At 45.4% G+C, this 13,460-nt stretch overlaps 1 protein-coding gene across 7 annotated transcripts in view; it reads right to left on the bottom strand.

Moving 5' to 3' along the window:
- Positions 1-13,460, bottom strand: part of FGD4 (FYVE, RhoGEF and PH domain containing 4) — a 206,249-nt gene that overhangs the window by 16,216 nt on the left and 176,573 nt on the right. For 6 of the 7 annotated variants that reach the window (XM_034780008.1, XM_034780025.1, XM_034780032.1 and 3 more), the window contains exons 7-10: positions 10,533-10,689; positions 7,925-8,063; positions 6,873-6,931; positions 752-898 (exon numbers count right to left, since the gene is read on the bottom strand). In XM_034780008.1, the coding sequence (XP_034635899.1) occupies positions 752-898; positions 6,873-6,931; positions 7,925-8,063; positions 10,533-10,689 (502 nt within the window). Of the gene's footprint in view, positions 1-751; positions 899-6,872; positions 6,932-7,924; positions 8,064-9,017; positions 9,097-10,532; positions 10,690-13,460 lie in introns of those variants that run through there. The other variant, XM_034780053.1, reaches the window with a different exon arrangement.

Genomic DNA, 13,460 nt, shown 5'->3' on the forward strand with positions numbered 1-13,460 from the left:
ATGGCACAAATCAGGGCTTGAATTTGCCATTTTAATATATTGGAAGCAGTGAGTTATATCAAACATTCCACAAGGGAATTAAAGAAGAATCATTGATGGAGTCCAGCAGTGCTAAAATAAAGACAGAACTGAGTCTGTGAACCAAGGAAATGTGATGAGGTAAAGCAATGAGAGCATTTGAAAAGAGGGTATGAACTTTCCAGGGGTACTAGGTTCCTACAAGGCCATGTGACTCATTTGGTCACATCACACTCAAGGATTTTGAAGGACATCTAATAATTATTATACCAGTAACACACATGCATGTTCAATCCGACTACTTGATTAGCTAAATAATCTACTGCTATACAATACTATTCTAATATAGTCTAATAATATCTAATTAGAATAGAATCTTAAATATTTTTATTTAAAAAATGTACGCACCCCAAATACAGTAGTAGATTCTATCAATATAAATGAATAGCCTCCATGATAGCTGTAGCAACTAAGAAAGACTAAATAGTGCATTTACTCTGAGATATGTTACTGGACCTTGGTTTAATTCTGTTTGAAACACACTATTTTCTAAATGATTTTTGTCATTTTCCAGAAAGCATTGTGGGTAAAATCTTGGCTCCAGGTGAAGTTAATGGCAAAATTTCCCCATTGACTTAAATGGAGAGAAAACTTCACCCTTGCTTTCAGGCAGCTTCTTGGAATTTGAAAGGAGCCTAACATCACTCAGACAAAAACAAGTTTTGATACTTACTAAGAAAAGATATCGTTCTTGAGCTGATGTATTACGAGCAGCAAGTTTAAGGATCTGTCCTTCTTTAATCAGCTCATTTGAGGGGTTGACAATATCTTCCTCTTCTCCCAACATCTCATACACCTCCAGCAACTTCTTTAGATTCTCCTTTTCAATTAAAATAAAATTACATTTGTGAATAAGTGATTTTGCCAGTGTAAAACGATTTACCTGACGCTTATGTAAGAGTCTGAAAAATGCTAGTTTAAAAGAATATATATGAGCCGTTCATATAGGTTGCCAGAACCAGCTTATATTTGGGCATAAACTGTTTCTAGAAATCTAATTTATCTAACCAGTATTTTTAAGTGTACTTATATAGTGCTATTTCATGTCCAAAATATTTTACAAATATTTAACAGTTCATGTACCACAACATCCCTGTGAAGGAGATAAATATTCTCTCCATTTTACAGGTGCAGAAACAAGCACAGAAAAGTTGAGTGAGCAGTATAACCTCTTACTGGCAGCCAGGAATAATACACAGAAAAGAACGGTTACTTACCTTCTGTAACTGTTGTTCTTCGAGATGTGTTGTTCACGTCCATTACACATTAGGTGTACGCGCGCCGCGTGCACGGACGTCGGAAACTTTTTCCCTTAGCGGCTCCCGTCGGGCCGGCAGGGCCCCCTCCTTCCCGCCAGAGCGGCGCCCCGCTCCAGGGTATATATATCCCTGCCGACCTGACCCCTCCGGTTCCTTCTTGCCGGAGACTCCGACAGAGGGGAAGGAGGGTGGGAAGTGTAATGGACGTGAACAACACATCTCGAAGAACACAGTTACAGAAGGTAAGTAACCGTTCTTTCTTCTTCGAGTGATTGTTCACGTCCATTACACATTAGGTGATTCCCAAGCTTACCATTGGAGGTGGGTAGGAGTCAAGGTACAACTGACTGTAGCACAGCCCGACCGACCATTGCGTCCTCTCTGGTCTGATGATGGATCGCGTAGTGGGCTGTGAACGTATGTACGGACGACCAGGTGGCCGCCTTACAGATCTCCTGGATAGGGACCTGCGCCAAGAAGGCCGTTGAGGACGCTTGGGCTCTAGTCGAGTGGGCCCGGATCTCCGGGGCCGGAACATTGGCGAGCTCATAACAAGTGCGTATACAATGCACAATCCATGCCGACAAGCGCTGTGTCGAGATAGGCAAGCCTTTCATACGTTCCGCAATAGCAATGAACAGCTGGGGTGTTCTGCGGAACGACCTGGTCCGTTCCAGGTAAAATGCCAACGCCCTTCAGACATCCAGGGCATGTAGGCTGCGGTGGTGAGGGTCCGTATGGGGTTTAGGAAAAAACACCGGTAGGCAAATGTCCTGCCCCATGTGAAACTGTGATACCACCTTTGGGAGGAATTTAGGGTGCGGCCTCAGTTGCACCTTATCCTTATGGAACACTGTATAGGGTGGTTCCGAAGAGAGGGCCCTCAATTCCGATACCCTTCTGGCCGACGTGATGGCCACGAGAAACGCCACCTTCCACGAGAGGTGCGTAAGGGAGCAAGTGGCTAGGGGCTCAAAGGGAGGACTCATGAGTCTTGTTAGGACTAGGTTCAGACTCCACGCCGGGACAGGCGGGCGCGAGTAGGGAAACACCCTTTCCAGCCCCTTGAGGAATCAGGCCACTGTGGGGTTGGAGAACACTGACACTCCCAACTCTCCCGGATGGAAAGCCGAAATAGCGGCTAAGTGAACTCTAATTGAGGCGGGCGCAAGCCCTTGATTCTTGAGGTGCAGTAGGTAGTCCAAGATCGACGGAACTGAGGCTTGTAAAGGCTATATGTGTTGAGGCTCACACCAGTGGGAGAACCTTTTCCATTTTGCCAGGTAGGTCGCTCTTGTAGAGGGCTTCCTACTATTAAGGAGGATTTGCTGAACTTGGTGAGAGCACCTGTGTTCTGCATCATTCAGCCAGAGAGATACCACGCCGTGAGATGTAGTGAAGACAGGTTCGGGTGGAGTAGGAGACCTTTGTCTTGCGTGACTAGGTCGCGATGGAGGGGGAGGGTGATTGGATCGGCTATGGACAGTTCCAGCAGGGACGTGAACCAATGCTGGCGTGGCCAGGCCGGGGCGATAAGTATGATCGTCGCCCTGTCCCTGCGGGTCTTGTGGAGAACCTTGTGTATGAGCGGGAACAGAGGGAAGGCATATCTCAGGCTCCCTTGCCGTTGTCGTGGGGAACTTTTGGACTGAGCTTACGGCTCTGTGAATTGACATGAACCGTGCTCTGGTAGGCTCGCTTGCGCGGTTACCGAGTCCAGGGTTGCACCTATGAAGTCCAGCCTCTGTGTGGGGACTAACGTGGACTTGGGCACATTGACCCAGAGGCCGAGCTTGTCGAACGTCTGCAAGGCCAGCGTCACGTGAGATCGGACCTCGGCCTCCGATCTGCCCGCGAGTAGCCAATCGTCCAGGTACGGGAACACACGCATCCTTCTCTTTCGAAGGAAGGCTGCTACCACGGACATGCATTTCGTAAACACTCGTGGTGCTGACGCCAGGCCGAAGGGCAGGACCGTAAATTGGAAATGGCGCTGGTTGACAACGAAGCGCAGGAATCACCTGTGAGCCGGATTGATTGCAATGTGAAAATAGGCATCTTTCATATCAAGGGCAGCATACCAATCCCCCGGATCCAGGGATGGGATAATAGTTCCCAGGGAGACCATACGGAAGCGAGCTTTGATCAGAAACTTGTTTAGATCGCGCAGGTCCAAAATAGGACGGAGGCCTCCTTTTGCCTTGGGGATCAGGAAGTATCTGGAGTAGAATCCTTTTCCCCTCAGGTCTGTTGGGACCTCTTCTACTGCTCCAGCAGCGAGAAGGGTCTGAACCTCCTGCGTGAGAAGTTGCTCGTGAAAAGGGTCCCTGAAGAGGGACGGGGAAGGGGGATGGCAGGGAGGGGGGCGAGGAAAACTGGAGGGTATAGCCCGCCTTCACTGTGCGCAGGACCCATCGGTCCGATGTTATGCGCGACCATGCCTGGTAGAAATGGGACAGGCGGTCTTTGAAAAACAGAGGAGGATCCGGTATGGAATATGGTACGCTGTCCTCGAGCGTAGCTTCAAAAGCCTGGTTTATTCCCTGGCTGTGGCTTGCCCTGGCCGTGACTCTGGTCCTGGTTAGGCGTATTGTTACGTCTCCGCCTGTTATCCCTGCCTCGACGGCGGTACGGCTCGTGTCGGGGGCGAGGGTGGTATTGCCTTTGCGGTGGCTGGGGTTTAAAGGTCTTACGCTGCGTTACCGGAGTGTGCATACCCAACGACTTAAGGGTCGCTCGTGAGTCCTTAAGGCTATGTAGCCTGGCGTCCGTCTGGTCGGAAAACAAGCCCGAACCTTCAAACGGGAGGTCCTGCAGCGTGGTCTGCACCTCTGGCGGGAGACCTGAAGCCTGCAACCACGCCGAATGCCTCATCACGACTCCCGACGCAATTGTTCTAGCAGCAGTGTCGGCTGAGTCTAGGGCGGCCTGCAATGAGGTCTTGGCCACTGCCATTCCCTCATCCACCAGGGCCGTGAACTCCTGATGCGCGTCAGGTGGGAGGGAGTCCTTAAACTTGGCAACTGAGGCCCAAGAGTTAAAATTGTGCCTGTTTAGAATCGCCTGCTGATTGGCGATCCTCAGTTGAAGGCCCCCAGATGAATAGACTTTCCTCCCGAATAAGTCCAATCTCTTAGCTTCCTTGCCCTTGGGGGCAGGAGCTTGCTGGCCATGCCGCTCTTTTTCGTTGACCGCCGAGACCACCAGCGAACAGGGGGACGGGTGTAGAAGGAGGAAGTCAAACCCTCTAGATGGGGCGAAGTATTTCCTCTCCACGCCTTTTGCAGTTGGCGCACTGGAGGCCGGTGTTTGCCACACCGTCTTATAGTTGGACTGTACTGTCCGTATAATTGGGAGAGCGACTCTGGAAGGGCCCTCTGGGCTCAGGATATCGACCATAGGGTCGTCCTGCTCTACAGTCTCCTCCGCTTGCAAGCCCAGATTGAGGGCTACCCGGCGAAGCAGGTCTTGGTGTGTCCGATGGTCAATCGGGGGAGGGCCGGACACCAGTGTGCCCGCTACCGCCTCGTCTGGCGAGGAGGAAGAGGTCGGGGCCTTCTGCCCATCCTCATTATCCTGCAATCCGGCATCAGCCAGTTGTTCCTCTGCGGCCTGACCTGCACCGTGGGATTGGGACGGCACCGTACTCGGTGCCGAGTCCACTCCTTCCCGCTCCGGTGGTCTAGAGACTGTTGCCTCCCTATACGATGGCGGGCGGTGCCGCGGGGAGCGGGATCGGTACCCGGATGGCCCGGATCTCGAGGCCCTTGATGGGGGCCCTTGCTGGTGGTAGGCCCAGGGTGTCCAGAATGGCCATTGGCTCGGTTGGCCCCATTGGGACTGACCGTAGTCCCTGCTGGCCTGTGACCTATGGGCATACCCGCCATACCGGTCTGAGTCAGTCCCCGAGACCACCGACGGTGACCTGGAAGGCCACCGTGGAGCCGTAGGATGGTGCCGGTCCGGTTTTGGGGAGTAGTGCCTCCGCGACCAGGACCTGGAATAGCGCCTCGCCGACCTGGACCTGGAACGGTACCAGTGATTGCGGGACCAGGAACGGCTACGGCTGGTCGGCATCGGGTAACGAACCGCCGACGCTTCGCGGTGCCGACTCGTGCTCGGTTGCTGAGTCGGTGCCGACCGCTTGTTGAAGCCCGACTGCTGCGGTGCTTCCTGCGCCGAGGGCAACCGGGAGTCCACCGAGGTGGAGCTCGACCGGGACCGGTTCCTGGAACGGTGCCGAGACGGCGACCGTGATGGGCGCACCATCGCCGGCTTGCCTCTGCGCGGCAGCATCGGCGGAGCGCCCTCAGCGCATGCCGGGGCCTCGACGGACAAAGCAATGAGGTCCTTAGCTGCCTCAAACATGTCCGGAGTGGAGGGCTGTTCCACGAGCTCCTCCAGCCCTTCATCCTCACTCGACGCGCCCATCCCGGGGCTCGACGGGCCTTTCGGCGCCGGAGCCACTACCAGGGCCCGTGTTGGGACCGTATCGGCCTTAGGGGCACTCGAGGTCTTTACCGGTGCCGCCCTCTTGTGCGGGGAGCGTCCTCGGGCCTTAGGTTGGCCCTTCGCTTTCGCCGGCGAAGACGATCAGCGTCGTGCATTTCCCCGCTGGGTCGGTGCCGCGGGCTTCGGGTGACCCGCCGGCGCCGGTTCCCGCACCGATGCCGGGGCACTCCGCACGGAGGCAGACGGTGCCGTTGAAGTGGATGGCTCCATGAGCAGCTGCTTAAGGCGAAAGTCCCTCTCTTTTTTAGTTCTGGGCTTAAAGGCCTTGCAGATTTTGCAGCGCTCTTTCTGGTGAGCCTCCCCCAGGCAACGGAGACACGAGGCGTGGGGGTCGCTCAATGGCATAGGCCTGCGGCACGTGGCACAAGCCTTGAAGCCTTGGGCGTGTGGCATACCCCGCCGCCCAGGGCCGGTGCCGGGGCTGAACAAACAACCACGGCAGGAACTTTAAGTACCCTAATGAGCTGTTAACTACTGCTCAACATTACTACAAACTAACTGATAACTGCTAGATAACACTAATGACTATTGCTAAGGGACACTCTCAGACGAGAGACAGAGTTGTTCCAACGCCGCCACGGACGGTAAGAAGGAACTGGAGGGGTCGGGTCGGCAGGGATATATATACCCTGGAGCGGGGCGCCGCTCTGGCGGGAAGGAGGGGGCCCTGCCGGCCCAACGGGAGCCGCTAAGGGAAAAAGTTTCCGACGTCCGTGCACGCGGCGCGCGTACACCTAATGTGTAATGGACGTGAACAATCACTCGAAGAAGAATCCCAATTCCCACTCCCGAGTTTTAGTTACAATATCATATTTTATCAAGCATTTCAGATAGTAAAAAGGACAATATAAATAGCAGCATTTTGGAGCAAAAAAACGAAAGTTTGCAAGTTCAACTGTTTGAAAAATCTGCATTTCAAGTATCTGGTAAAATTCAGAGAGTTTCCTAGCTGTACATGCTACTTAAAACACAAGACTATGAATAGAGGATTAAGAAAGGGAAAACCCCATAAAAACCACTTACCATTTTACGTATAGCACTATTGGAGTGACTGGCTGCTGTGGATATAATTTCCAGGGATTCTAGATGGCACCGAAAATGAAAAACAAATTTAAATACATTGTTATTTACTACAGTACACAGACTACTAGGTCTAATGGCATACTTGTAAATTTCATATGAACGTCAGCCTTCTCAAGCCCCAAAATTGTCAATAAGGTAAGCTACAAGTGTTTAGTCCAGCCGGACACTTTTGCCTTAATTGAATGTAAAATACAATCAAAGTTAGAGCTAACAGATTAGATGCTGGAAAAGCTTAGCAGGAATCCTTGCCAGTTTTAATTATTGTAGGGTGTTTGTGGAGTGAATTTCAAAATTCACGAACTTGAGTACTTGTACCCAAAATATGATTCTAAGAATCATGGCTCCTCCAATCAGAGAGCAGAAACAAAGTGTGACCAACAGATCCAACTAAAACAGTTCCAATTTCAAATATTTTTAAGAAACAGCTTCTGCAAATAATTCTTGGCCTGGAGCAATTTGATAAATAATTCTGAATAATAAGAAAAAATATGATCTGTTCTTGCATAATTGATACATGAAAAATGATAAAACTTGAAAATGGAATCTATTTTCACAAACAAATTGCTGAAACGTGTATTTTAAATAAACAAAATATGGATCCCATTCTCAAGGTTTTTTTTCCAGCAAAAGACCATTTCTATATAAAAAGCCACACAAAAGTGTGCTTAAATGCCAGACTACCCTTCTCCTAAGAATCGTGCATGTGGCGTAGTTTCAGAAAAGGGTGCAAAATCATGTGAAACAAAAGTAGAATTTTTGTGCTCCATGTCAGGACGGACAAATTGTAAGTTTCACTGCTCTAGTGCTAGCCTAGAAATCAAAATAAACAATGGATCATTTTTCAGAGAATCTTACAACTCTACACTAACATTTTCCCTGCAACTGCGTTTCTTTACCTCATTTTTACTGGGATAGCTTTAATTTATAGAGTCCTTTTATTACTGTTTTCTTATTGCTATATTAATTTATCACACAATCCATGAAATATTTACTTTCAGCATCCTTCCAGTCTGGGGAATCTTGAGGCAGTTTCCTTAGGTAGTCCTTTAGTAGCATCTCATAGCGTGGAATGCGTTGTACTGGTTCTAGCATATGATGTTGCAATGTCAAACTCCCACAGACTTTTTGTGTCTAGGAAAATGTAAATATATTTAGATACCACAGTTCAGACAATATTTTTCCATAACTTAGTATGTCATAACACAATATAAAGCTGTGACTGACCTAAATCCAAGACTACTGTATCTTCATAAAAAAGGACTACAAAAACATGGGATTTTAACATAAGAACTCCTGATTGCAGGAAAGTGAGTTAGTTTTTTCATCATAATCAAATAATTAAAATCCTTTCCAATGACTTTAAAAGCAAGTAAAGTTAATTACTGTAAAGCAGGGAGAATCACTGTATTTATTTTCTTTGTATCCAGCAGAAAGAATTTCATAAATAGGACCACAAATGACATTGCATTTGAACTTAATTTTTCAAATAATATCTGTAATAACTGATCTTAAACATCTAATTCATTTAATAAGGGACAAACATAATTTACCATGACAAGTCATAAGAGCAAGGCATTTTATTCTGGACTCTAATATGGCACACATGTATGACAAATGCCTTCTTTCAATACATCGTTATCCATGATGTAAAAACAAGGGTAGCTATTTTGAGAAAAATGATGTCTGTTTACTTCCATTTCCTTAGAAAGAAGTAAGCTGTAGATTAGACTAAAGCACACAAAAGAAATCCCTTACTGAGGACCACACATTCTGCTTAAATTGCATCACATTGCAGGAATGTCTTATTCCTTTCCTAAACTTCTAGTTGGTAGATCTGTAGGTTGGAAATGATATCCATACTAATTAACAGAAAAATCAAGAAGAGGCCCTGGAGAGGTGAAGTTACAGACTTTTCCAAAGAGATACATTCACATGACTGACTGCTCCTTCAACCTTCAGTTACTCAATATTTAGGATTGTAAACATACTTCCTAACTCAGGTGTTTTGGAAAACTGCAGTCATGCACGACAGGTTAGGAATTTAGAGATGAACAAATATGTAATTGTAAAAAAAGTGTTATTTACTTTTTAGTATCTATGACCGACATAAAGCAAATTCGTTGGTCCTCATGTGTTTTAACATTTATGCTTTGATTGATGATGTGTTTCACTGGAGAGGAAGGATGTGGGGGGGAAAAAAGGAAAAGAAAAAATAGGACAAAAATTAAATGGACAAAATGGAACCCTGACTTACTTTTAAGGGACCAGAAAAATAGATTGTGTTATGGAACGGGCCACCCAAATACCACATGAGAATCTGCTTCATTAGGAAAAACCCCACTGACTGCATAGCCCTATTTGTCACCTAACACCCCACACTGGAACCCATAAGCGGTATCAAACAATTACAGTGCATACTTGATGGGAACCACATCCTGAAAGAATTCTTTCCCAACCCCCTCTTCTGGGCTTCAAACAATCCCCCAGCCTATCCAAGCACATCATCAGAAGCAAGCTTCCCACAGACCAGGAAACATCAATTCAAAGCAGCACCAGACCCTGTCAGAACAACAGATGCAAAACCTGCAGACATAACTCCACTGCTACAATGATCAATACCTCCCACAACACACCTTTCAAGATCCACGAGTCCTACACATACCCATTGCAACATGTGGTATGCTTCATCCAGTGCAACAAAGACCCCAACAACAACAAGGGTGAAACCAGACAATCACTACACTCTCGAATGAACTCACATAGAAAAACGATAAAAGACAAAAAACAACTTATCACTCATAGGTGTATATTTTTCACAAAGCAATCACTCCATATCTGACTTCTCAGTGCTCATCCTCTGAGGCTTGGTCTACACTAGAGGGGTGGATTGATCTAAGTTACGCAACTTCAGCTATGTGAATAACGTAACAAAATTTGACATATTTAGATCTACTCACCGCAGTGTCTTCTTGGTGAGTCAACTACTGCCGCTTCCCCCGTCGACTCCGCCTGCGCCTCTGACACCGGTGGAGAACAGGAGTCGAGGGGAGAGCGCTCGGGGGTTAATTTATCACATCTAGACTAGATGAGATAAATCGACCCCCGCTGGATCGATCGCTGCCCACCGATCTGGCGGGTAGTATAGACATATCCATAGGAAACCTACACAACTCCTTCAAAAGACAAGCCTGGGAACGTAAATTCATAACTCTGTTGGACACTAAAAATCATGGACTTAACACAGAGATCGGTTTTATGGCTCATTACAACAATTTGTAACACACCCTGCTGCCTGCTCACCCTTTACTTAAAATGAAGTGGGAAGTTGTCTCCTACAGTGTGTGTGTACCCCTTAGACTTGTCCCACCTTGTATTTAGCTCAGACACTGGTTATCTTCTCCAGACCTGAGGAAGAGCTCTGTAGCTTGAAAGTTTGTTCCTTCCACCAACAGAAGTTGGTCCAATAAAAGATATTACCCTACCTACCTTGTCTTTCAAAGGTACTGGATATTTAATTATTTAACACTGTCTTTCAGAAATATAGAAAATGACACATACACACTATTTTGTAGCTTTTCAATAAATAGTCTCCTCCATTACCTGAATGTCCTGAATGATGGATTTGAATAGAGGAGACCGCTCAGTCCACATTTTCACCAGTTCCATTGCATTATCAAAGTTTTTCACATACTCTCCATACATCTTGAGGAAAGGAGCTAACTTCTGCAGAATATCTCCAATTCTGGGGGTTGCAGCCCTGTAGAGCAAGAGGATTGAGTCTCAACTTCACAGCAAATAAGTAAAAGCCGACAAGGTATTAACTAGTAGACAAAATGAGGGGAAAATACTATTTCAAAATCTAAATTAATGAATCCTCCAGTTCAATACCTCTACACAAAGGATCCCAGTCTGACCATCAAAGGAGACCCGCAAAAGTGAAAACAATCTTTGTGCCCTTGATCTTGATCATGTATAAAGGCTACAAGTAAGGAATAAAGCACTACATAAAATGTTAATTCTTCTTTCATTATTTCCATTTAGTGAATGGCATTTCTCTGGGCTGCCATTATAAGTGATATAACACTGCACTTCTCAGCTGGAGCTGAAAACTCAGGAGGCCAATTAATGCAAAACTGAGAAGATTCCAGTATTGCTATAAATTATTTAAAAAAAAAATCAGATAGTTTTAAGTTCTATTATGATAAATTCCATACTTTGAAAAAATATTAAGTCACTTAGAAGCTTAAAGTGGTAAAGACTATAGTGTTGCTTTATGTCCACAATAAACAAATAGCTTTAGCTGCTTTTCAAAATTTGAAAAATCACTTTGCGCTGACCTTTTCACAAACATACAGAGTTTGCAACAAGGTTCCAATAGTTTTATGAGCCAGCCAAACAAGAAATAGCCTACAAATGAAATGGGCTACTTATCTATAGCTGTTAGCTCATCAAAGGTAGTCTGATTTCACTTTCCCTCGAGAGAAACTAAATTTTGAAGGTTGTCTCTAATGCCAGACCTGAAGGTGTCCAATTTTTACAAGCTTGGGCACTAGGCCATATCAGATACGTCCAAAAAAAAGTCTAGCACATTGAGTCTTGGCAAGAATAAAAGTCTACTATGACTTCAGAACCCCTCCATAAGTAGGGCCCCTCGTTTTCAGTTTTTATTTTATTTAATGTTTCGCAGGAATTTATTGGTGTTTATTACAGCCACAAAAGAGGTGAAAATCGGTGGAAAAAAGTATTAATTTTTCTGGGTAAATATTGGGGGGGAGGGGCGTTGGTGGATGGAAGAACAGGGGGAAGTATTCAGCAGATTAATGCTTTGATGAATAGAATTCAATGTGGTTTGCTGCAGAACTAAAACAGAACTCAAAACACAATGCCACCTCTGAGTTTAAAAAAAACAATACATCTCTAACCCCCAAATAAAACTTTTCATTTGAATAAAGTTTACTATTATTGTAGACTTAGAACTATTAGCCTATATTTAAATTTAATAATTGGACCACACCATTAGCAGCACATACACTCAACTTCATCTTTTTCTCCTGTTTTTATTTTTTAAAAATTTGTGAATACTTCCCTTGTGTTCTGAAATGTATTCTGATACAGATTTTCATTTTCTTCCCATTTTAGTGTGTCAAACCATTATCTGCTAATAGCCTGAAATGTGTACGTGGTGGGCGTGGGATTCATCAGTATGTTCAGATGTGCACACACTTCAGAGCTTGCATGCATGCCCGTTTGTTTATTGTGTGCATCTTCTAGACTAATACATAGCCTTACTTCAACAGGCAGCTTGGCATATAAACACAGACTAATGTATTATTGTAATATCTATATCTCATGCAATGTATTGTATTTTCCTAATAAAACAAGTTATTTTTTTATATACTTGAATATATAAAAGTAGGTGTGAAAATTGGAAAAAATGAATAATACTTCTTGTAAAACCCAGGATTTGTGTGTGTGTGTGTGTGTGTGTGGTAAAAATCCGTTTAAAACGGAAAATGCAAGGGTTTATCCATAAGGCACAGCCCAAAGCACTCTGGAAGAATATGCAGCACGGAGGCAGAGGCAAATGTAGAATTATGTACAAAAAAAACCTGCATCCAAAAATAAAACAATGTAAAACTTTAGAGCGTACAAGTCCACTCAGTCCTACTTCAGCCAATCACTTAGACAAACAAGTTTAGTTACAATTTGCAGGAGATAATGCTGCCCGCTTCTTGTTTACAATGTCACCTGAAAGTGAGCACAGGCGTTCGCATGGCACTGTTGTAGCCGGCGTCGCAAGATATTTATGGGCCAGATGCACCAAAGATTCATATGTCCCTTCATCTTCAACCACCATTCCAGAGGACATGCATCCATGTGGATGACAGATTCTGCTCAACAATGATCCAAAGCAGAGTGGACCGTCGCATGTTCACTTTCATCATTTGAGTCAGATGCCACCAGCAGAAGGTTGATATTCTTTTTTGGTAGTTCAGGTTCTGTAGTTTCTGCATCTGAGTGTTGCTCTTTTAAGACTTCTGAAAGCATGCTCCACATCTCGTCCCGCTCAGATTTTGGATGGCACTTCAGATGCTTAAACCTTGGGTCGAATACTGTAGCTATTTTTAGAAATCTCACATTGGTACCTTCTTTGCGTTTTGTCAAATCTGCTGTGAAAGTGGTCTTAAAATGAACACGTGCTAGGTCATCATCTGAGATTGCTATAACATGAAATATATGGCAGAATGTGGATAAAACAGAACAGGAGACATACTATTCTCCCCCCAAGGAGTTCAGTCACAAAATTTAATTAACGCTTTTTCTTTTTTTTTTTAAACGTGCATCATCAGTATGGAAGCATGTCCACTGGAATGGTGGCCAAAGCATGAAGGGGCATACAAATGTTTAGCATATCTGGCACGTAAATACCTTGCAATGCCAACTACAAAAGTGCCATGCGACTGCTTGTTCTCACTTTCAGGTGACGTTGTAAATAAGAAGCAGGCCGCATTATCTCTCATAAATGTA

The sequence above is a fragment of the Trachemys scripta genome, chromosome 1, assembly GCF_013100865.1.
Source record: "Trachemys scripta elegans isolate TJP31775 chromosome 1, CAS_Tse_1.0, whole genome shotgun sequence".
NCBI lineage: Eukaryota > Metazoa > Chordata > Testudines > Emydidae > Trachemys > Trachemys scripta.